Source organism: Telmatherina bonti (genome assembly GCF_933228915.1).
Source record: "Telmatherina bonti genome assembly, chromosome: 8".
NCBI classification, from domain to species: Eukaryota; Metazoa; Chordata; class Actinopteri; order Atheriniformes; family Telmatherinidae; genus Telmatherina; species Telmatherina bonti.
The window spans coordinates 16,775,429-16,800,202 of NC_136626.1; the positions used below are offsets into that span (position 1 = coordinate 16,775,429).

General features: G+C 37.3%; 2 protein-coding genes across 2 annotated transcripts; one reads left to right on the forward strand and one right to left on the reverse strand.

The window, feature by feature from the left end:
• Window positions 1–238: 238 nt before the first annotated feature.
• LOC306759852 (uncharacterized protein) lies at window positions 239–12,144 on the forward strand (the record flags this gene model as incomplete). The annotated part of the gene is made up of 2 exons (XM_079245599.1): window positions 239–1,389; window positions 10,998–12,144. The coding sequence occupies 2 exons, from the start codon at window positions 239–241 to the stop codon at window positions 12,142–12,144; spliced, it is 2,298 nt and encodes a 765-aa protein (XP_079101725.1).
• A 4,512-nt stretch (window positions 12,145–16,656) lies between these two features.
• On the reverse strand, window positions 16,657–23,006 carry LOC306759006 (uncharacterized protein). Its single transcript, XM_079244477.1, has 7 exons — window positions 22,951–23,006; window positions 22,367–22,439; window positions 21,929–21,958; window positions 20,326–20,466; window positions 19,877–20,017; window positions 17,595–17,690; window positions 16,657–17,484 (listed from the first exon to the last, which is right to left on the reverse strand). Exons 5-7 carry the CDS (start codon window positions 19,895–19,897, stop codon window positions 17,173–17,175), a joined length of 429 nt encoding a protein of 142 aa, XP_079100603.1. The 5' UTR covers window positions 19,898–20,017; window positions 20,326–20,466; window positions 21,929–21,958; window positions 22,367–22,439; window positions 22,951–23,006; the 3' UTR covers window positions 16,657–17,172.
• Window positions 23,007–24,774: the final 1,768 nt, after the last annotated feature.

Here is a 24,774-nt window from a genome sequence, read left to right on the forward strand (position 1 = left end):
TTAACCACGCCCACCTCAAATGTCCAACCAATCACACGATACTTCTCGAAACCCCCGCAAGAAAAGACATCTACCAGCCTGACATGCCGAGAACTGGCATCATTTTTTTTGTCAGGGCCTCGAAAACAAGAACAAAGTTCTCGCTTCTCATGGTGTATGTTACAAGCTGTAGTACTTAGTAAATTGTCAAATCCTGTGTTATGAATTCTGTTTGTGTTTTGTTTGCAGAGTTTCAAGGATGAAAAAAATCAAGGCAATCAAGGGTCCTGCTTTGATTGCTGGCGCTCTTTGTCTGTTGGTCCTCCATCTCTGTAAAGAATCTGCTGAGCAGAAAACCGGACACGTCAACACAAATGTGGCAGAAATTTTTAAAAAAAGACTGCACAACAACAAATCATACGTGTACTCTTGGCCAAAATGCCAGCTAAACACATCTGCTGCCAATGTCACAGGCTTTGCAGGCCTCCCTCAAAATATCAAAGATTTTCTCTACTATCAGCACTGCCGCCATTTCCCTATGTTAATGGACGTCCCTGACAAATGTGGTGGAGCTGATAAATCCGGAGAAGTCTTCCTTCTGCTCGTCATTAAAAGCTCCCCCACAAATTATGATCGCCGAGAGGTACTGCGCAAAACCTGGGCTAAAGAGAGGCTTCATAATGGCGTGTGGATCCGAAGGATCTTCATCGCAGGGACGGCAGGTGTTGGTTTTGAGAAGGACAGACTGAACAAACTACTCAAAGTGGAGCAACAAGAGTTCAATGACATCCTCCAGTGGGACTTCAGTGACACATTTTATAACCTCACCTTGAAGCAGATGCTGTTCCTGGAATGGATGGAAAGAAACTGTCCAAAAGCTCACTTCTTATTTAATGGTGACGATGATGTCTTTTCACACACAGACAACATGGTTTTATATCTCCAAAGCCTTGAAGACAATGATGGAAGCAAGCATCTCTTCACCGGCCACCTAATCCAGAATGTGGGGCCCATTAGAGTACCACAGAGCAAGTATTTCATCCCAGTTCAGGTGCAGAAGTCAGAATCATACCCACCTTACTGTGGTGGTGGGGGCTTCCTGCTTTCTGGATATACAGCAATGCTTATATATCGTATGTCAGAATCTATTCCACTTCTTCCCATTGATGATGTTTACATGGGGATGTGTCTGGCCAAAGCAGGACTTGGTCCTACTTCCCATATGGGTGTAAAGACAGCAGGATTGTATATTCCCTCCAGCAAATCAGATGTGTATGACCCATGCTATTATAAAGAGATTTTACTGGTACACAGATTCCTTCCAGCAGACATGTATTTGATGTGGAACAGAGTACAGGACCCAAATCTGAAATGTGGTCTTTCTAATGACAGACCTAATATCCCTACATTGTGACTCCCGAGCAGGTCTGATTGAAATCAGTGGGTCTTTCATTTACTACAAACTGTATTTATGGGCAACTTTTTCAGGACAAAGGACTGAGTTTTATCTGATATTTTCTTTTCTATTTAAAAGCTTTGAAAGTGTAATATTCATTGTCACAACATTTGGATGGATGGACTCACTGCACTTTGACTATAACGTATACACAATTATTTGGGTTCAAAGCTGATTAGAGTGTTGTAATTCTGCTCGTAAGCAAATGTTAGCTTAACGTGTACTTGCTTTGTTTTCAGCTGCTGAGAATATGACCATTATATTTAGTTTTGACAGGTGCTACATTTGTTTATTTATTCAATTTATCTTGCTTTGCAGGTATGTTCAGCAGTTTTGTCAGATCCTGAAATCGCCTGCTTGCAGATAAAACCCAGATTTCATGACTACTTGGAAATAAAGCCATACAACAAACCATCAGGCCATAAAATTTTAATCCCCAAAACAACCAAACTATAGATTAAAAGTTATGAGCTAGAAAGATGGGTGACTATGTACTTTCCTTTAATAGTGTGCATTAACTTATGAAACAGTTTGTTGTTAAGGAAGCCAAATTATATGAGAAATAAAGATTCTTTTTGACATAGGTGCTTTACAGGAAAACACCTCAAACTACTTCAGTAGAATTTATAATTTACTCTTCCCTGCTTCTCTGTATCTTATCAGCAATAATTTAGCTAAAGGGCTTTGTATCACAAGTCTCCAGAATGACACTTCCAAAGCCTTATAGAGCCACAAACATCCTTTTATGTGCTTTTTATTTGGTATGGCAGCTTTTTCAAGTAAAATGAGTTCACTCAAAAAAAAGAAATTTGCAAGCTGAATTCAGCTTATTTGTGCACCTATAAATAAAAAAATAAGAGTGAAAAATGATAGCTTCGGTTGACAAAAGGCACCAGCTGGAGCATATTGTGAACATGTGTGTGCAAACAAGGACTGAAGTCTTGAAAGAGGACCAAGGTTAGACTGCTGTTATCACTGTATACTGAACTGTCATGCATGAATGAAAAGCTCAGCAGCAGTAAGAAGGCTCATATTTGCATGGATAAGCAATGAAATTATTGAATGCGGCTTAGTGATTAGGCCTGTCGCAATGTCGTGCACAATAAGAAACAATGTGCACAGTAAGTTTGCCGGACGCAATAATTTTCATTTGTCTTTCTTTTCTTGTGTCACATAATGGGCAACATAATAACTAAACACAGCAATACAACAAGTTTCCATCTGCACTTAAAACACTGCAATTTTCCCAGCTGTGAAAAAAGACCTAAACAAAAAGGCTAACTCCATCTTCCCGACAGTCCACGATCACTGAGGTGTTTAACCGACAGATTAAATATCAGCAGGACAGTACAACATGGGGTGCACTCAGACAGCGTGGTCGGTAAAGCAACACTGCCCTTTAATATTGTTAAAAACGTGACATTTTCAAAAATGTTGCAAACATTTTATAGCCAGTACGAATTGCCTGGATGAACAAACATGTTACAAACGGCTATTCCACAACTTTACAATGACATGAAAAATGACATACCGAAGGCGATCAAAGACATTCAACTTTACCATTCCACCTCTGGTCAAGTCCAAACATGTCCCTTTATATGAGCTTGGTCATAGACTATTTGACTGCTTACTGGACTCTGAACTCCAAGTGGGTAGAGACCATATGTTCCAGATAACCACAATGCCAAAACCCCAGGAGAACTTCTGATCTGTCTCAGCAGATTGGGGACTGGATGAGCATAAACTAGTCTGCACATCGAGCTCAATTTTCTTTAGAAATGAAAGTATATTGATCTTTGAAAGGGTGAACTTGCATTATGATGGGATTTTTGTTATTTTAGTTGAAATTGGTCTCAAAATGACACTAAAAGCTTAGTGCGATATTATCGTCTATCGCAATAATTTCTGAGACAATTAATCGCATGGCAAAATTTGTTACCGTGACAGGCCTATCAGTGGTTTAAAAGTGACTGGGTTTTGCCTTATATGTCTCATTACTGGACTGTTGAACAAACTAATAATCCTTAAACAAGAAAATATTTCTTAAAAAGAGCTATTTTTTTCTACAATGCGAATCATAATGGTTTGCTTTTCTTGCATATAACCTGTAATGTCCTCTTAAGAGCATTATTTTATGGATTTCCATTGAAAGAGATGACCCACCCTGTAAACAGTGTATCCAGAAGAAATGGTTTCAGCTAGTTCATTTATGCAGCACTGTGAATTTTACATATACACACGCACATATTCTGCCAGAAGGTATTGTGTACAACCACAGCTATAGTAAATGGTGGCTCCTGGTGCAGTATTTGTTGGAAACTGCATATTATGTCATATGTGGGTGGCACAAATGTCATAATGATTGTCTGTGTGGAAGAGTACATTAAGTTGAGAACATATTTGTTACATTAACACATGAGTACCATTGGAATATGATTGTTGTGTTACAGCTGGGTGTTACATCTATAATACAGTGGGACAGTCAGGTGACTCTTGCTCCTAATGTTAAAAATTATTCACCTTTTAAAATAATTAACCAAGAGCTCTTGTTAGGTAGTTAATTGTTCTTGTTGGACATTTTGACTGTAGCAAAGCTGTACACATTATTTCTCAGGGTTTCTTAAGACTTGTAATAAAGTTATTTATTTTTCTGCCATTTTCATGCCAATAAGAATTTGTGTTGTTGAAAGGGACTAAGGGATTGTTTGTGCCTTGTTGTTTATCCCTCACTATTGTATGTTGAAGAAATGTATATTTGATGCAGTCAGGTCTCAATAAAAGGTTTTATAAATGGTCTCCTGGTAATGCTTAAATGTAAAATTGTTTAATCAACAAGTCAACTGTCATTTTAAGTATGGCCTATAAACATGTGAGAAATGCATTTGATTTTTATGCAGCTTAGAATCAGTTGTGGAATTTTATAAAAATTACAATAACTAAAGAACTACTTTTTTTTTTTTTTTGTATTAAACTGAACTAAAGAAATACTTTATTTAACAATGTTGCCATCCAGAGACCGGGATGTTTATTTTTTCCTTTGAATGTGGGATCCCTCTAGTGGTAAGTATGTCTATTATATGGCAGCAAATACAGAGAGTTCAACAGAAGCTAAGTTTATAAGCCATGTGAAAAATGAAAGGGTGACTTTCAGAAGGAAAAGTTAACTTCAACCCAGTCGTAGAAAAGTGAAAATGATTTTCATAAAACCAAGATCATCATTGCAAGGGCAGCTAAATTAATTTTAAAGGGAAGGCAAAACATCACAAATCGACAGTGATCCGTAAAACTTTGAGTGGATTTTTTTCAGGTCTTATTTCATTTTTTATTTTCTAAGTAAATAAATGCAGGATTTACTAGCAAGCCATGTTTACATTCTCTCTACTAGTTGCTTTCCCCCTGCAGAAGACTAAATTGAGAGAAAAAGACCAATAAATGCACAGCAACAGCTATGGAGATTGTTACTAAAACTGTAGAAAATCCCTGCTATTTGTCATATTTACAGCAATTAACACATTTGCTTTGAGAAAATATTGTCACCAGTACTTCTCTGCAATTTCCCTTTTATGACAAATACTGGAAACAAAACAATCTGTTACTTTTATTTATTTTGTCATATTTTGTAAGTCCCAAATGGAATAACTTGTAGCTATTTGAAAATTTACCACTGACATTTGACATTCAGACTAAAAGGAGTGAATAAAGATATTTTTGTCTCTGAATGTAAAAATTTTAATATATTTACACTTGGTAAGTTTGATAAGTCATATAAGATTGCCATAATCTTGTATTTTATGATGAATCTTGGCGATATTAGCATTGTCCAAGACAGAACTTAAATCTGTCTAAGAGTTAACTTAAGAGTTAAGTTAAATCAAATCTAAATGGAGGGAGAACTCAGCAGGCATTGCAGCGTTTGGATGGATAAACCGTTTTGTTTCAAGGGGAAACAAGGGACTGTGCTGCTCTCTGGAGTCAAAATATAGTTAGTACACATTAGTTATTACAAACGGCATGCGCACACACACATACACATCTTTTACAGTTTATTAACTAAATTTGCCCTCAAGCAGTTAATGAAGTTGTCATGTTTTTCTTCCCTGATCTGCTGGCACTCATCAGTAGAAACTCTATCCACCTGTGGCTTCCTAACTGCCTCTGTTGTTCTCATCAGTTTCATTCAGTTCACCTGGTTTTCATGTCTCACAACCTACTTAAACTCTCTCCAATCGCTTCCCCTCTGCCAGATTATCAGCAGATTCATGTCTAGTTGTTTTCTAGCATTCTACTGATTGTCTGTTGCCGGCTACTGCTTCACGTCCCAGGATTACACACCTTGCCTTGCCCAAGACGGACACCACTAGTTTCTTGGATTTTCTGGTCACAGACCCTTGCTTTGTCTTTGGATCCTCGAGCCTTGTCTTTTGTCCTGGATAAGTACTTTGCCATTCGCTTTACCTCCTGCCTCCATCCTGACCTTGTCTCTGGAGCCTGGATTCTAACAGCTGCTCATTCACCTGCATTGATCCTCTGCTCAGTCCCTTCTCACATTCCTTATTAACAAATAAACTGGTTATTTGTTTACAGCTCCTTGTGTGTGGCTGAATTTCTGGATCCTCACAATAATTCATTACAGAAGTGACGTACAATAGCCCTGCATTAGGTTGGACACCTTCTGAAATGTTAATCTCTGATGTTTCTGTTAGGAAGACAGTTCAAGTCTGTTTTGTATTTGTTCCACTTTATTTATCAGACACGGATGTGGTCCTTCTGCGCGCGCGTGTGTGTGTGTGTGTGTGTGTGTGTGTGTGTTCCTCCAATTTCTGTTTTTGTTACCACTCTTGAAACATTTTAATTGTAATACATCTTTTTGTGGTTATTCTGCTCTTTGTATTCTTTGTGGTTTCATATAAAAAAAAAAAAAACTTTTTGAATCCAATACTATTTATTTTGATGTCTCATATTAGTCATTTTGTATTGCAGGATTGTTTTTTTGAAATTCAATAATGTATTTCATCGTGGGTTTTTCTCTCCTAGTCCTTTGGTGTCTTTGTGATACTTAGGTATATTTAACAGTAAATAGGTAATTTTCATTTGTTTGGGGTTAAGTAATTTAATTGACACATTTAGTAGCAACTAAATATACACCTTTAGCAACATATACACTACTCAAAAAGTTAGGGATATTTGGCTTTCAGGTGAAATTTATGGAAAATGCAATATGTTCATGCTACAGTGATATATCATAAAAGTAAGACATTTAAGTAGAAGGATGCACTACTGATTTCCTCATCTCAAAAAATTCATTCAACACAAAAGGTAACAACAATGGTAGTTACACCACAACAAAAAATTTGAACGTCTCAATATCTCGTCATGTGACCTTGAGCATCAATTACAGCTTGACGACGACGTCTCATGCTGTTAACAAGGCAACTTATTGCCTGCTGAGGCATGGCATCCCACTCTTCTTGAAGGGCAGCCCTCAGGTCATTGAGGTTCTGGGGTGCAGGGTTTCGAGCCTCTACACGATGGCTCAGCTGATCCCACAGGTTTTCAATGAGATTCAGGTCTGGAGAGAGTGCAGGCCATTCCATTTGAGTTACACCAGTCTCCAACAGCCGTTCCCTGATGATGCGGCCTCGATGAGCAGGAGCATTGTCGTCCATGAAGATGAAATTAGGCCTGTGCTGTTCATGTAGGGGCACAATCACTGGATTAATGATGTTATTCAGGTAGTATGGGCTTGTCACTGTACCATTCACAAAGTGTAGGGCAGTTCTGTACCAAGTGGACACCCCTGCCCACACTGTAACACCGCCACCACCAAAAGCTCGCCTGGTGACAACAGTGGCTGATGCATAGCGCTCTCCCTGACGTCTCCAACATCGTTGCCGGCCATCATTTCTGCTCAGTGTGAATCGACTTTCATCAGAGAACAGCACTGAGGCCCACTGGTTCCTCGTCCAGCGTAAATGCTCCCTGGCCCATGCAAGACGATGATGCCTGTGCCTGGTGGTGTGGTCAGGTACCCGTGCAGGTCGTCTAGCACGCAGACCACGCTGATGGAAACGGTTTCGAATGGTCTGACGTGACACTTGGGTGCCTCTCACCTCTCTTAAACGTGCCTGGAGTTGAGTGGCATTCATCATCCGGTTTCTCAGGGCAGTGTTCACAATGTAGCGGTCATCAGCACGGGATGTGGCCAAAGGACGTCCACTTCTAGGCCTTTCTGTAACTCTTCCAGTCTCTCGATATCTCTGTTGCAACCTGCTGATGACACTCTGTGACACTCCAAGCTCAGTGGCCACTTCTGTCTGAGAACGTCCTGTTTGAAGCATCGCAATGGCAAGGGACTGTTGTTCCATTGTTAGGTGTCGTCTTGGTCTCATGATGTCAAAATGTGAACAGCATGATGAGGACAACTGTTTAAACACCAGCTCTAATTGAACCAGGACATTTATTGGTCAATTCAAGGATCACACATCTGCCGTGATTTTTGCCGTTAAGCTCCTTGTTAGAGAACAGCAACTTGTGCAAAATTTATTGAAACATTTAACATTTGGACATGTGCATTTAAAAGCTTAGAGAAGATCACATTAAGTTCACCTGTACAGGTTTGAATGCATTTTAGGCTTGTTGTGAAATTTCACCCAAAAGCTGAATATCCGTAACTTTTTGTGAATAGTGTAAGTAATTGCTAAAAGATTCAAAATAGCTATGTCAATGTTTTGTTTTCACAGGGAGAAGTTAAGCAACCTTTCATGGTTCAGCTGTCTACCAGTTTAGTCCAGTGGAACCAGACCTCCACTTAAAAATGCAGGTTTACAGGTTTTTCAACGCATGACAGATTAACATTGTTTATTTACATTTTATTAAATATGAAGTATTTTTCCAGGCCTGGTAATAAGAGGTTGTTTTTATTGCTCTTAAAGAACGAAGAAATTTGTAACAGAAATTGAAGGTTTTGTCACAGCTTTATCTGAAAAGCTGAATTAGTTAATTCTTTAATTTCCCTTTAAACAGTTTCTCAACTGCACATGGTTATTATGAGAAATTTACTAGTAGCAACCACTAGTATTATTTAAAAATGGGCAATATAGCACATTATTCATCAAACGTACAAACAGGCAAATGTAATTATATTCCTTAGTTCAACTACAATTATTTTTTTCATCCAGTTATTCAGGTCCAGAACCTGTTCAATGAATGATGCTCAGCAGGAATTACCTGATTATCTGTGTTGTATTTAACTAAACACTGACTCTGCATTAAGCCATCCCTAAAACTTAATATTATTATATGGACAAAATTACAAATACTTGAGCCATTTTTAGAATTTTTTTTTCTTTTCAAATTTCTGTATATTATCTGTGAACACCTGAATTTTAAATGAAAACATTTAAGAATACTTTGAATCAGTTTATAAATGAAAACTGCGACATTCCCAGGGTGTAATCTGCTCGTCGCTTGTTGGACAGGTCCTCATTGACAAGCTTCCTGCAGGTCCTGTTGTATCGAGGTGTGTTTCACATGTTTTCTTCTGACTCCGCCCCGTGCGAGCTGTGTGAGAAACAACCCTTTACTGAAAGCTTGTTCCGCACGTATTACTAAAAGTTATAGCTTTTTGATCAGTCGGGCGCCACCAACCTCCAAGATGACCAGGTAGGCTCTAATTAATAATAATAATTATCATTTTTATATGTAGTTATTGCGATCTGTGGCTTTTAGTTTTGTAAATTCCCCCCTCGAGCTGATACGCTGCTTGGCAACGCAGCTCTCTGCTTCCTCCAAAGAAAAACTCTTCTTCTTAAATGAACGCTTTGGTGCTCTAACGATATATAATCCTTGTGAAAAGTTAAAGTTTTACCGTTATAGTTGTTGTCAATGGTGTTTAACACCAGCAGAACATCGTTATGTCGTAATTTCAAAATGAACCCACAATAAAATGTGCACTCCACAGTTTCCTCATTCAGAGTAAATCTGCTACGTGGTGACGTTGTCGCCTGTGTCAGATAAAATCCATACAACTTATGGCTTTATATTACTTTTAAAAAAAATAAATAAATAAATCAGCAATGTTGTCAATTCAAAATAGTTTTCACCATAATTTTTAAAATTTCATTTAACAAGATATAGCCTGCTTAGCTTTTGTTATATTGTTAAACCTTTTTTTTTTTTTTTAAGAGTATTTCCTTTATATACTTGTTTGTAGGCTGTAGTGTACGTATCTACATTACCCTGAGTCCTATGCAATGTGGGTTCATCAGGCATTCTGCCCCGAAACATGAATTATAATGAATTAATAAAGTTCCCAAATAATACAAAACACTTGCAATAAATGGAGGTATCAAAAAGAACTACAGTAAGAAAACACATAGTCATAAATGGTCTTAACGTTTTGGTGACAAAATCTAATCTGAGGCACGTGTTAAAATTACTTTTAAACATTGTTTTTAGTTTGTTGCTTTATTGGGACTTTAAAAATATTGGAGACAACTGAGCAATAATGAAGTGCAGTGCAACATTATTTATAATGCACAACTATGTTGACCAAAGTGGTTCAATATGCAGAATATAAACAATTAAAAGTAAATATAATATAAAAAGGACATTAAAACCTAAAGTACAGTTGAATAAAATATTTTTTATTTAATAATGCTATATAGTTAAACTTAAATCAGATCAAAATATAAAGACATAAAGAGGAGGCCTGTCTAATATATAAAGCAATTTATTCCACTTTCTCTTTGGCATACTCAAGAGAAGCAGAAAAAACAAAAGACTGTTCTACATTCCTGCTGACAAGAAAACTGTGTTGCCATGCAAGTTACTGTAACATCTTATTTGGCTGATTATTTCTATTTCTTTGAAAAAAAAAAAAAAACAAAACATAGAAATCTATTTTCAAACTGTGAAGCCAAAAATTCCAATATTTGATTTTTCGATTTGATTCTTCCACCGCTAGTTTCCATTCATTCATATTTAGTGAATATCCTTTTGGCCTGATTTTAGACAACTCTATTCAGGCTTTCTGGATCTCTGCAGCCCTTTTCACATGTTAGCATTGGAGAATATTTTGGTATGGACTTTTTTTTCAGCTGCTTTCCAAATATGAAAACTAATTATAAAAGAAAACGGTGAGAGACTTCCTTGCTGATTACAATGAATTAGGATTGTAAACTTGAGCTCACAGGAGGCAGGGTGTGATGCCAGCATTCCTTCATGCAAATCAAATAGCTACTGAATGTCCTTGTTGCACTGTCATTCTGACAACAAGTGCCTGAATGGGTACAGTTACATGATATTTTTTAATTCAGAATTAATCATTCCTGATTAAATCGTTGCAATTAACGTATTCTCCTACGCGTTTACATGAAAATAATTCTGAGTGGTGGTATACATGAAACAGGTCCTTTCTTAATTCATCTTTAGAGCATGAGGTTGGGAAGGGTTCTGATTGGACAGAGAGTGCACGTGACGTATGACGTGTACAGGAAATGAACAAAGCTGGCGCCCTGCTTATGCATCTATGTTTTTTCAAATGTTTTTTTTTTTATTGCAGGACTTTGAAGAGCATGTCACAGACCTTCCTACTTTTGGGAGCAACAGTCGTGGTGATTTTCTTGGTTAAATACAGTGCTGATTCCAACATCACCAACTTCCGTCTACCTGTGAAGCTCCCTATTCCGAAACATAAAAGTCGAGGGAACGTAACAGTCATAATCCACTCCAATGAGCCCATGTCAAAATGTGAACCAAACTTGTCTGTTACCAACATGACAGACTTTGGCTCTCTTCCCGATCATATAAAACGCTTCCTGTACTATCAACACTGTCGCTATTTTCCCATGCTACTGGATGTTCCTGACAAATGTGGGAAAATGAACAATTCCGAAGATGTCTTCCTTTTGCTGGTCATTAAAAGCTCCCCGGGAAACTACGAACGGCGAGAGGCGTTGCGTAAAACTTGGGCCGAGGAGAGGATACACAACGGTGTGTGGATACGAAGGATCTTTATTTCCGGGACATCCGGGGAGGGTTCCGAAAATGAAAAGATGAACAAGCAACTTCAGGACGAGCAGCGCAACTTCCGCGATATCCTTCAGTGGGACTTCACTGACGCATTTTACAATCTCACTTTGAAGCAGATGCTCTTCCTACGGTGGATGGAAAGAAACTGTCCGAATGCTCGCTTCCTGTTCAATGGGGACGATGATGTGTTTGCAAACACCAAAAACATAGTTGAGTATCTCCAAAGCCTCAGTGACAATGATGGAAGCAAGCACCTATTCACTGGCTTTTTGTTCCAGAATGAGAGGGTTGTCAGGTGGGCTCCAAGCAAATATTATATTCCAACCCAGATACAGAAGGAGGATCAGTACCTCCCTTATTGTGGCGGCGGAGGATACATCCTGTCTGGCTACACAGCAATGGTAATACACAGAATGTCTCAGTACATACCTCTTCATCCCATTGATGATGCTTACATGGGGATGTGTCTGGCCAGAGCGGGACTTTCACCTTCTTCCCATATTGGTGTGAAGACACTGGGACTAAAATTACCTTCCACGGCACAAGAGGATCTTGAACCTTGCTTTCTGAGGCAGCTTCTAGTTGTGCACCAATACCTTCCAGCTCAGATATACGCCATGTGGAAACGAGTGCATGATACGAATTTAAAATGTCCTGCCTCAATGGCACTAAGATAACGACACCGAACAACCTGTAAGTTGAAGCTTGTGAACTGGAGTTGGGTCCTATTGTTTTATATAAATTATGTCTTGTAGTAGTTTGTTTTGTTACTTCTTTTTTCCTTTTATAAATGTGTCACTAAAAGTGTTTTTGGATGTTGCAAGGACAATATACAATATATAAATTTGAATCTTATCATCTAAACTACCATTTTAAAGTCAAAATCCCTTTAATACATGGAGCTATTTGAGATTGATGGAAGTAGAACCTTGATGGAGACGATTATGGCGTCCACAGCTTTAGAAGAACAATGATCCAAAATAATCAGGATTTACTGTTACTAAAAAAGAAAATCTTTTGAATCTTCCTCTACCATACACACGTTTAGAGTTTAAAACTCATCCAAACTAATCCGACTGGTTGACAAAAGGTTTTTGCTGCTGTGATGGCACACTTTTCTAAATCAGGTGCATCGATGCGTTCTTTGTCTCTGGTGGAGACAGCAGGCATATAGACATACAAGGAAAAAAAATACTAGATGTCAACAAGTTCTTTGAATATTTTCATATCAACATCTTTGTTTAGGAATTTTTAAATTTCTACATTTTCATTTTTACATGTTCTTGTTTCATTACTAGTAAAGACGTGAATGCTGAAATGTTTTTTTTTTTTGTGTTCTATGTGCAGGGATATGTTCATGTTTTCCACATGATGTGCTTTCAGAAATCGTCTTTGTGAAAACCACATTGTGATCTTTTTCTGAATTTGATCTAAAAGAGTTTTTTCTATAAGGCTAGTGAGAGGAAAGAAAAAAAAATGTTGGAGTCACAATCTAACCAGTTTTTTATTATAAATCTTTCACAGGTGATTAGGCTGTAAGTTATAAAAGTCTGACTAAGCCATCTCATCTAGGGCAGGAAGTCATGCCAAAGCTTTATATGATAAAAACCTGCTGTTAAACATGTCGGGCTGTTATATATAATCAGTAAAGAGGTTTTAACTTATCTCACTGAATACTATTTCTCACAAGACACACAAGTGTGACTGTTTTGTCACTCTGGGACTGCTGGTGGCCGTGATCTTAATTTTAAAAAAGGAAAAAAGATATATACATTTTAAAGTTATCAGGTTTCGCACATTTCTTCATCCGCTTTCACAAATATGATAACATCTAATTTCAAAGGCCAAACTTGCTAAACTGCATCTCAAAGATACGAGTTATTCAACTATTGCAAACCTTTGTCAGAGGAGCCATTCATCCGTTTGCACTGGAAAGACAACACAAAACAAAAAAAGAGTAAATGTCACCTGCTGCAAGGTGTGGGAGTCTGAGTTGAAAATAGTGGAGATGTTTTTAAAATGAGTGGAGAAGGCCAGCAGGCAACTTAGCTGCTTGATCAGGTGTCAGGACATTAAAGCTGTGACTGGTTTCAAGTTTCATCCTGGGCTACCTGCTGCATATGATCCTTTCAGAGCTTAAAGGCATCGTCAGCTTTTAGTAACCTAAAATTAATAAAAATAAATGCTTAATTATTAGTTCAGGAAAAAAAAAAACAACTTTAAGAATAAAATTAAAATTAAAAGTGTTTTGTTAGAGAATGCGCACTGACGTCAGTGACAGAATAGTGGGCGTGTTTGCATTTTTGGGTGTACCTTGGCCTGTTTACATCGCTTCAGCAGTGGCTCTCATGTTCTTAATATCCGTCTCACACAGGATTTCTCGGGAGTACTATTTGATCTCATCATTGTTTCACTGAGTTGTGCTATGGTTGTTGTAGCAGCTTCTTGATCAGGTCACAGAAAGAAAAGTAACCAGGGGATTTTCATCCTGTTTCGACTTGGTGCTGTGATGCAATGGTTAAACATGTCGCGGAGAACAGTGAACTTCTGCAAAACCTTTGCTGGGTGAAGTAACCTGGTTTTGACAGAGGTTTGGAAAGAAAAGACAGTTTGGTCCTATGTGTTCAGAAATAAAGGCTGCATTTATAATGATTCTGCTATGAATCGGTTTATGAGGTGGTACACATGAGAACTCTCATAGAAATGGCTGCTGGCTGCTGTTGCAATAAGTGTGTGGTTTTAAATGTGATGTGGATGAAACTCCAATGGGCAGATGACAGCATCACTTTCCTCCCTTAGATTGTGATTGTTATTTCTGATTCAGCCACGACATTCAGTCCTGGATATTTTGATATATATTTGTTACTTTTTTTTAATGCCCAGAATAAAATAGTTGATTAGAAATGAATCCGCATACAGAGACACAGATCATATATTTAATTTTAAGAATCAAAATATCCGAACAGTAAATGTTTAATCAACATAAATTTTAAGTATGATACTGTTGTTGCTGATAAAATGGTTTCTGTGTGGGACTATAAGCGGATTAAACAACTCAGATCTGCGCATTAGACGGAGAAGAAACACTAGACGCATTAGACGCGGATGCGTTGTGATTTCTAAATGCCCGGTTGTGCTTTATAACCATGTAATGCAGGGCTTGTTGTTGTTTAATCCTCAGTAAGAAATTTATCAATAATAATAATAATAATAATAATAACGGTAATAATAATAATGATAGTAATGATGACGCTAATGATAATGCTAGAAGATAAGCGTGCCAAAAGGTAGGCTATAACCAAGCAAGTTGAACGTGTTTGTGTATGAATAATTTGATAAGCTCAAAGTATATAGGAGTAGCCAATTAAGTGCCAAAAGATACAGAAGGAACAACAAGGAAGAGGAGTGGAAAATGCAATACCTCTACAACTGACTAACTTCATTAAACCTGTTTTTTCAGATGCAATTTCCCTTTGTTAGTTTTGGTTGAGTGCCTTTGTTTGAGTGAAAAGAACAGGCTATCTCTGATCCATAACTTGAACATCTTGTATGGATGTGTTTAGCAAATGCTAACTGAATACAGGCCAGTTAATAATAAAGTGATCCAGTTTAGTTAAGATGTAAAATATAGCCTTTATGAATGACGTACTGTAGGTGTCTGTGTCTGCGTAAACTTTGAATGAAACTGTTATGTATTGACTTTTTACGCGTTATCAAGAAAGGTGGGAAAAAGTGTGTGTTGAGTCTGAAGGATCTGTTACTATTCATTTATCAGGGTAAAGTTTTTTCAAAACTTTTAACTGTGCATAGATAGATAGATTATTAATCTTTATTGGTTAATTAGAATTGCCCAGAATTTAGACATGCTCACAATGGGTATGACATAGAAATTAATTGTAAAAAAGTAAGTAAATGGACTATACTGGACAATAATGTATGTCCACCACAGTAACCCAATTGTGTCACTAAAAAAAAGTCTCACAAGGCCTCTGCAGAGATGAGAAGAAAGAAGGACAACTATCTCGTTTTACAGCACCAATAAGGTTTTTAGTAGTAATTACTGCGAAGTTTAATTTTAAACTCATACATGCAATGCTTTAAAATGAAGTTGGTTAATGTGTGTATTGGTGTGTTTTCTCATTTCTGGAAGTGGGAAGTTAGTAAAGTTGAGGGGCCTGCTGCTATTTATTCTTTTTTATGCACTGTACTGTGTTATTCAGGGGCTGAAAGCAAAATATAAATATCTCTTTTTTTTATCAGATTTTGTTTAGTGATTCCCTACTTATATAAACATAACAATATGCTGTGAGTTTTTTTGTTTTGTTTAATAAAATCAACATAATGTGTATTTGGTTTATTTTTAGTTTTCAGTTGTTTTTTTTTGGTTTGTTTTTTTTGTAATATAAACATTAAGCTCACCGTTAAACTTGACTCTGTATTCTACAGTGGCAGAATTAATGAGATATCACTGAAGGAACACACCTATGTATGTATGTATGTAATGACCCCAGATTTACAAGTCAGGATAGAGCTTTGCAGTGAACTGTTTCCAAGCTTTTGTAAAAAAATAAAAAATAAAATAAAAAAAAACAACAACTGTTTTCTGTTGCAGTTTGAGCAGACCTTTTCATGTTCAATATACACTGTAAACCCGACTAAGTTCACAGTACTCAAAACTTATGTGGCAACTGATTACCTAATAAAATTTAAGTTAACAAAATTACCTTTTTTAAGTAAACAAATACTATAAAATATAATACTGTCAACTTGAAAGTTTTCATTTTAAAATTGTACTGTTTAAGTATAGTTTACTAAAAAAAACATATTTTAAAATGTAATGTTTTTATGTTCTTCATAATTGATTATTTTAATACAACAGTGTGTTATTATTGTAAAACCTCAACTCAAAAAGTACAATTACTGATCACTTAAAAACCTAATTCTTTTCATTAATAATTATGTTGAAATGACTCAAAAAGATAACTTGCATTGCAAATCTTTGTTTTATTGAAGAATTTTTAGATGACAATATATGAATGCATATACTCATGAATCATGATCATTCTAATACATCTAAAGGAGCAAGAGCACAAAACCTTTATATTATGAAAATACTACAAGTGAAATTGCTATCACTTACTAGTCATTTAAACAAAATAAATGATTGTTTATAAAACTATACAACCGTTGTTTTTTTCCCCCCATAAACAGGCACATTTTCACAGTACTTCAAAAACTATTCAAAAGTGCAAAAAGAAGATGAGGTAGACTGTATACCTTGTAGACTTTAAACAAAGTGCTCAAAATGCTCAGTAACAGAAATGTAAAAACATGACAGAATATCAAAAATTCTTGTATTAATAAACATATTTCCATAGCATAGCTCGGGCTATTCAACAGTCATTTTTGAGAAACATGTTGGCAAGTTTCTGGTGGTTTTCAATCATCAAGTCCTGAACTAAGCACATCACAGGATTAAAATATTGGAATACTGTGAGATTAGGATTGACAATTGTTCATAAACTATTCTGAAGTATATACATAAAAAACTGAAGTATACTTTAAGTTCTTTGGGAAAACTGCCCAAATTACAAAAGTTCAGTGCTTAATACAACTTGGAGAGTATCAGTGTCAAAAATAACAATTAGAACATTGACATTCATGTATATCTGCATGACATATTGGACTATTCTTTTTGTAATAAATCATTTTTGAGCATTCAAGCAAGGTTTCAGAGGTTTGCCATCATCTAGCCCCATCAACATTTTCTGAATGAAGGTAAAAGTGTTTGCAAGTTTCATAGGGTAGTCCAAATGCAGGACGTACATCAAGCCAAACAACAGTGCAAATGCGTCAGCAAACCTGGGAATATCACTGATAACCAAGTCATCTTCCACAACGACAGCAAGGCTTGAAGGACTGAAATGCACACAACTGGACTCAGTAGTGGTGTCAGAAACCACGGTTAGAAGGGCGACGGGAGTGTCACTAACATCTGGCTGATCTGATTCACCCACCTGGAAAAGACAAATATTAGAAAATTTAAATGGCGAGAAAGAAAACATGAAATATATATATTATGTAGCTGGCAAGTCAAATGTAATTTTTTTTAAAAATTGATACTTACATTCCACGTCTTAAAAAAATTGGGGTCTTCCTCACGCAGATAGATTGGGAGAGCATGAAGGGCTGCTGTACGTTTAATGTTAGCATCTTGTTCCTCCTGCATGAGCAAGGATAAGAAGAGGTCATATAACTACAAAGGTTTACATACATTATCACTGGGAAGCATACGTTTGCTCTTCAAATATGTCAATTCATCATTATTTTGATCTATGCAGCCAGGGGTAAATTTTTACTTTCTAGGACTTTAATATGTATCTCTGTATTAAAAGACAATCAACTGATTAAACTTTCCAAGTGACAATGCAGAAGGTAGTTAAGGATTTTCTTTAAAGTAAAGCCATGAAAACTTTAATCAAATAGCCTTTTCCTAACTCATCCAACAACAAGCAATACATAATTGTAACATGTTCTATAAATCCCCCCTCATTTAATATCAGGAAACAGTTCTTTTTCTTCTTATGGAACACAATCTGAGAAAAAATGATGATGGAGTCCTCTCACACCCCTATTTCCTGGGTTTTGCTTGGGTGGGTTCAGGCAGAGGACGAGTGCAGTCCTATTGACCTGGGGCCTGGGCTGGCTTGGCTGGGGGAAGGTGCTGCAGGCCAGCTGTGTCTGGGGGTTGGTGGTGGTGGACGCTGAAAGTGAGCAGGAGGAGGTTGTGGGGGCCTTGTGAGGGGCCCTCTTGTCATGTTGGGAAGGAGAGATGAGGGTGTGTAAGTGTGAATGTTTGAAGCTGTGAATGAAAAGTGAAAGACTGGAGAGGGAGGGTGTGAGGAATTAGGGTGAAAGAATTAAGGTGCATGTACAGTGTGTGTGTGTGTGTGTGTGTAGTGGGCAGTATGTGAGTGTGGGTGGATAGATGGAGTGTATGTATGGGGGGTGAATGAGGATGGAGGGATGGGGTGTGTGTGAAGGTTGTGTAGGGTGTGTGTGTGTGCATAGGGAGAAGTAAGTGAGGGGGTGGGTTAGGGGAATGTTTGATGGGGCATGTGTGTAAGTGGGTGTATTTGAAAGGAGGTGGAAGGGTGGGGGAGTGTGCAATGGAGTATTTGTAAGAAATGGGGCGTATAGGGAGTGTGTGTGTGTGTGTGTGTGTGAGAGAGAGTTGGTGTTTGTGTGATGACGTGTGTGTGTGTGTGTGTTGGGGGGTCTGGTTTCTGGTCTGGGGGTCCTGGCTCTCCCTTAGCGTTGGCTGGGCCCTCTGCCTGCGAGGGCTGTAGGGTTGCACTTGGGGCCTGAGCTTTCTTTGCCCTGGGCGGCCGGCAGGACCATCATTTGCCGGTCTGGGCTCGCTTGAGGCTGTTTCCCCTGATGGGGGACTCCAGCTGGGGACCCCTCTGCCACCTCCTAGGTGGTAACATAGTTGGCTCCGGGGTGGGGCGGTTGGGATCTGAGCTCAGGGGTGGCTGCCGGTTGCCCGTGTCTTGGGGTCCTCCTGGCCTGCCTCTTACGTGCTGATTCCTTTTTAAACACTCTTGCTCCGTATGTTCTACATGTGACAGTCACTGAGTCGTCCTGCAGATTTTCTCACTAGTAGCTGCTAGTTTTCTTTATGTGTTTTTGACTTAAGTTGAATTACATGATGTATATTTAACTTGTTAATCTCTGGTGCTCTTCACAGTTGTTGGCTTTGTCCTCCTGCAGGGGGACCATGAGTTGCCTTATGTTGGGTGTTGGTACAGATATAGCAAGTTGTCCAGAATCTGTGGTTGGCTTGTATGTGTGTATCTATACGTGTGTATGTTCTTTATTATGAGGCGTTTTCTCTGTCTTCTCCCTGTTCTCTGTCTCTCTTTTCTTATCTTTTTTTCTGTTCTCTTTCTATCCTGTCCCTATCCTCTGATTAGGTCCAGCAATACTATGCAAACTGGTAAACAAAAATAAAATAAGAATCCAGAATATCAAGGGTATCATAATATCTATAAAGCGGCTCTTAATAAAGCAAATTTTCTCAGCAGAACACAGCATCCAGATCATCATTCTGCTTGCTTCAGTACTGGACAAGACAATGTTAATAAAAAAAGAAAAAAAAGTTTAGAGCTGCAAGGCAAGCGTATAATGTTCTCTACTATGAGACAAACAGATGAAAGCTGTATGGGAAATGGATGTTTCCAGCATTAAAAAAAAGTTTGACAGCCGCCTCACAGCAAGCAAGCTTGTTGGATTAACTTTTTTGCGTCCTTTCTAGTTATTGATGAGTGACCGTTGATGGGTTTAGCAGGTTTGTGGTGAAAAATTTACAGACAGTATTTGGTTCTGCAAAAGATCAGTATAACAAACCTGGGAATCATATGCCGTCATGATATCTTGCAGTGCATTTGAAGTCCTGCCAGTAGGTGCTGCCTTCTGTCGGTATAGTCATGAGACAGAGAACTGGTTTTGTAGGTTCACATTCGTGATGCGGTGGAACTCAGCACAAACCTACAAAACCAAGAACACACAGTATAGCATATTAATGAATGTGGCATCTTTATTTTGAAATTACTTTATTTTTTTCTGTTATAAAGTGGTATTTGTTCATTTAAGTGTTGTAGATCATTAGACTTTGTTAACTTTTTCCTTTTCCAAAACAAGCACTATTTAAAATGTTATGCTGCAAAATGAATGAAGTATTCAATGAGCATGCTGTTGGGGAATCTAAAGCTAGTTCAGATATGTACAATAGTGTGGTCAATATTGAAAATGGACACAAAAAAAAAAACAAAACCAGAAATACAACTGGGTTGTACCTGTGGCTCAGTTTGAAGAGCAGGGCATTTCCCCAGGAAGTCCCTTACTAATGGGCTGTCCTTAACAATCTCCTGGCGACGAAGGTTGTATTCATCAGCTTTTCTTCCTTCATTTACTTGAAGACAAGTCCTCTCCTTTAGCTGTAGCACAAACAAAAATGTTAGTGTCCTTCACAACTTCCATTAAATCATTCAGGATTGTTTCAGCAAAAGTGATTTTGTGCCTCTGTAATATTTCCTGTATATTGCCTCTTTGACAAGAGGTTCAGACATGGAAAAGATCTGGGTTAGACTATTCACTATTTCCTGAGATGCCATTTCAGAAACATAAAGAACAGTTTTCCTCTTCAAAAACAGTGAACATAAGTTGTGGTGCAACTGAGCTCTTAACTGGCCAGTATTACAAAGACTATCAGCCTCATGAAAAGCTAAAGTTTCCTCATGTTGGTGCTGAAGAGGATCTGCAAGGTCTCCAGTCATTATAACTGGGTCACCGCCATTTTCTGTTGACATAATGTCATCACGAATGTGTGAACTGCCTGCGTGTGCTCTACTTTTGTGTGCATTAAATGATGAGTAGACATTTGTCTGGTATTTGCAGTGTTCATATGGGCAAGTCACAGTCTCGTGTTGTTTCAAGTGTCCTCTTAGATGGCTTAACAATAATATCTCTGAGAAGGGTTGTTTAACTTTACACAATGGACAGGTAAAAAATGTTTGTGCTCCTGAACTTACACTGGTTTTAGACAGATCACTGTGAAACCGTGACAAATGGGTCCTTTGAGCATAAATGATTTAAATGTACAAATGCAAGCGTTGTAGAGACATGGCAAGGGGCTAACTGCTGAATAAAGGCTATGCTTCAAAGGAAAATGCCTCAACAACTATGCATGGGTGTGTAAAGAGACACCACACAACTTGCACTTCCAATCCATGGGCTCAATGGAACGTTACAATTTCAATGGGAAAAAAACTACAATGGAACATAATTCAGTTTTCCTGCATATACCATTCTTGTTCCAAAAAATAAATAAATAAATATATATATATATATATATATATATATATATATATATATATATATATATATATATATTTCAGTCTAAAGAAATGGCACTGAAACGTACTGCTTGGTTCCTGCTGAAGGCCTGTTAATACAGTTAACTACATTTAGTAATGTGATTGCAAGGGCTCAAAATTGCAGAGTGCATGTAGTTGTAAAAATTACTTTTTTACTTGTGATTCTAAAGATTTTACAAAAACAAATGCTTAAGTATAGTTGCCTGTTTTAACTTGCTGTTCACTTGGGTGCAATCAGTTGCTCCTTGCAATGGCAGTATTAAATGTGTTAAGCCATGCTCATTTAATATCATAAACTTGCCCTGACAAAGCTGTGGAGGTAACTATGTACCTGTAATACAGAGCTGGATTCTTAAAATAAGAATAAATCTCCCAAATAAAAATTTCACAAAAGTTTATATCATGAGTGCATTCTCAAGTGGTGATTAGGTTGCAATGAACAAAAATGATTTTTAATTAGTCAACATATTCACTAACCTAGATTTAATTAATACAAGACAGAACTGAAAGTAGTAAAACTCACCTTGAGAGGAACCTGTGACCAAATGTAGATCTGCATGTTTACATAAGAAAAAAACAAACAAACAGTCACAAATAAAAGAATCACACTGACAATAAAAAAAAGTATTTGGCAAAGGCTGACTTTAAAAATTAATGCTTTTTTTGGCTATTACTGCAAATACAAATAATGCTGTTATGTAACTGCTGGTTGGCCTTAATTGTTTTTTCCAGGCATATCATTACATTAAGCGATTAAAACAACATCTTTATTTGTTAGTTGTCCCTCATTCCAAAAGCCACACAGCCAGCTCACATAACCTTGTTAATAACAGTAGCAGAATGAAAAGGACCAAAAAAGAAAAAAAAGAAGAAAAAATATACACATTGATGAGACTTATTATGAACAAGCTGCAAATATATCATTGCTTTCACAGCACTAGAAAATTACATTTTACTTTACCTGTGCACACTGTGAATTGTTCCCAGTCCGTTCTGTTTTGATTTTGAGTAGGTGCAGCTTCGGCCTCTTTAACCTCAGAAAGGTGGGGAGGGGTGAAGAGTTTTCAAACACGTTAGTACAGAACATTCAAAATGCAACGTCTTCTTAGCAGTTTATCCGTGTAGTAATCTTAAATTCGATGCGGTTAAAAGCTACCTAGTTAATCATAATTCGTAGTCTATTACAATGCATTTCGGTGGTTGTGGATACATATTAAAAGAAAAATAATATTTTTTATATAAACGATTATATTACTGCCCCCGTTTTAACAGTTTTGTTTTTCTTCCAAAGCAAGTAAACTTCCCAGTCCAACCCGATTTCTCTCCAATACACAAGAGGTTATTACCGTCAGATGGAGGGAAAAGTTATTAAAAAAAATGAGCGTGGGAAAAATAGACTGACCAAAGTTAGCACGACTTGAGGAAATTAAAAATAGCGAGGTGAAAAGCGCCTACCTAATTTTCACGGCTTCTTTTAGCAGGACACTACAAACTGACACATTATCAGAAAGCATAAAACAATGTCAAGTTCCTAAATTTACTTACAAATTAGACGTGCAGTCTCCTCTCGCAACAGACGTGCAGCCATGCCAAACTCGTTTTTCCGTTGACGTCGTTAGAGCTGGAACGTCGTGACGTACATGACGTAAGCGTACGCTGTTTTGTTTTGTTTTGTTTTTTTAAACTTTACTTAAAAAGTTAATTTTAAAAGCGGTGTTTACTCACGATATCTGAGTTATACATAACTATAACTACATCAATCGTTCAGATAGTACTAAAGTTTTAAGTTGGTTGAACTTGGCTACAGGTTTTAATTGTGGTACTCTCATCCTTTATGAGTGAGGTTTACTGTTCGGGTTTACAGTGTACATGGGATGCATTAGGAACCTGTTGTGTACTGTAATTGTTTTGAAAATAATAACCGAGTAAAGGAGTTTTGGGAGAGACCTAATGCTGTTACATGAAGATCTGTTTTATGGGAAACTGCAAAAAAAACAAAAACAAATAAAACTGTATTGTAAAAGAATACTGTTTGTCCTTTCATTAATACATTGTGTAAAATGTATACAGTCTAGTAAAGGTATAGATGGACAACATTTGTGTGCTTGCAAAAGCTGCCATGCTTGAAAGCTCTATAGATTCATAGCTGCACTGTCATGCTGAAAGAAATATTTTTTTATGTGTGCTTTTCTGTAGTTCCTATTAAAAAAAAGAAAGGGTCAGGACATATTGGGTCTGTACATAAGTAAGTATCCTGCTGCTTTTTAAACACAAAGGAGCAGTGGGAGTATAAAACTATACCTAAAGCTTTGAATTGAGTAAAGTTGCCTTAATGATTATAAAATGGAAACATGCATTCCTTCCACCGTCAGCAGATTGACAAACTGACTGTTGAAGAATCAAGCTAATATCTCCTCAATCTAAGAGTTTCTCTAAATGTTTGTAAAGTCCTTTGCAGGAGGACTTCTTACACCAACACATAAATAAGGTTTATGAATGGACTCCTTTGTGGTAGAAGAACCAGAAGGAACTGCAACAATAAAAAAGCAGCCTAATTGGAGTGTTCCAGTGATCACTGCTTTACACTAGGAATGCAGAAAAGCTGGGGGTGATGTGCCATGATAGGGGGGAAGAGAAAGGAAGGGGAAATCCAGTCAAATACAACAAACAAAAGGAACTATTTAGATTGCAGCAACCTGAAAAAAGTATTCTATCTAAGCCTTCTATCTTCTCCGGTCTGGTCCAGCAGTAGAAACTCTGTATTACAATTAAACAAAATAAATAAAGATATAAGGTAAGAATCCAGAAAATCAAGATGATCATCATACCAGTAATGCTCCCCTCGGCAAAGTAAATTTGCTCAGCAGAACACAGTATCCAGACCATCATTCTGCTTGCTAAAATGCTGGATAAGACACAATTTGGAAAAAAAAAAAAAAAGAAGTCTTTTGATCAAACAATGGAAAAGAATGAAACTAAGCACCAAGACTTTGTTACATTATGGCGCAACACTCACTGTGCACATTAATTAAAACCAGTGATAAAACATAAGTTAAGGGACAAGTCACTTCACTAAAGAACTGTTACTTTTTGATTACTTATAGCAAAAAGTAACTGCGCTACTGTCAAAGGTAACTTTTTAGTTACTATTTATACCCTTTATGCATAGTGGCCATGTAGTGGACACATGTTAACAAACTTTTTTCTTGCATATTCATGAACGAGGATGGTATTTTTGTAAATAACCACTTCAGTGGATGTTAGTGAGTCATCCAATAGACTGGAGAAAAAAATAAATATATGATATAAATGAACATAATGTAATTACACAAGTTTGCCTTTGCAATAACTAGGGAAAAAATGTGATTG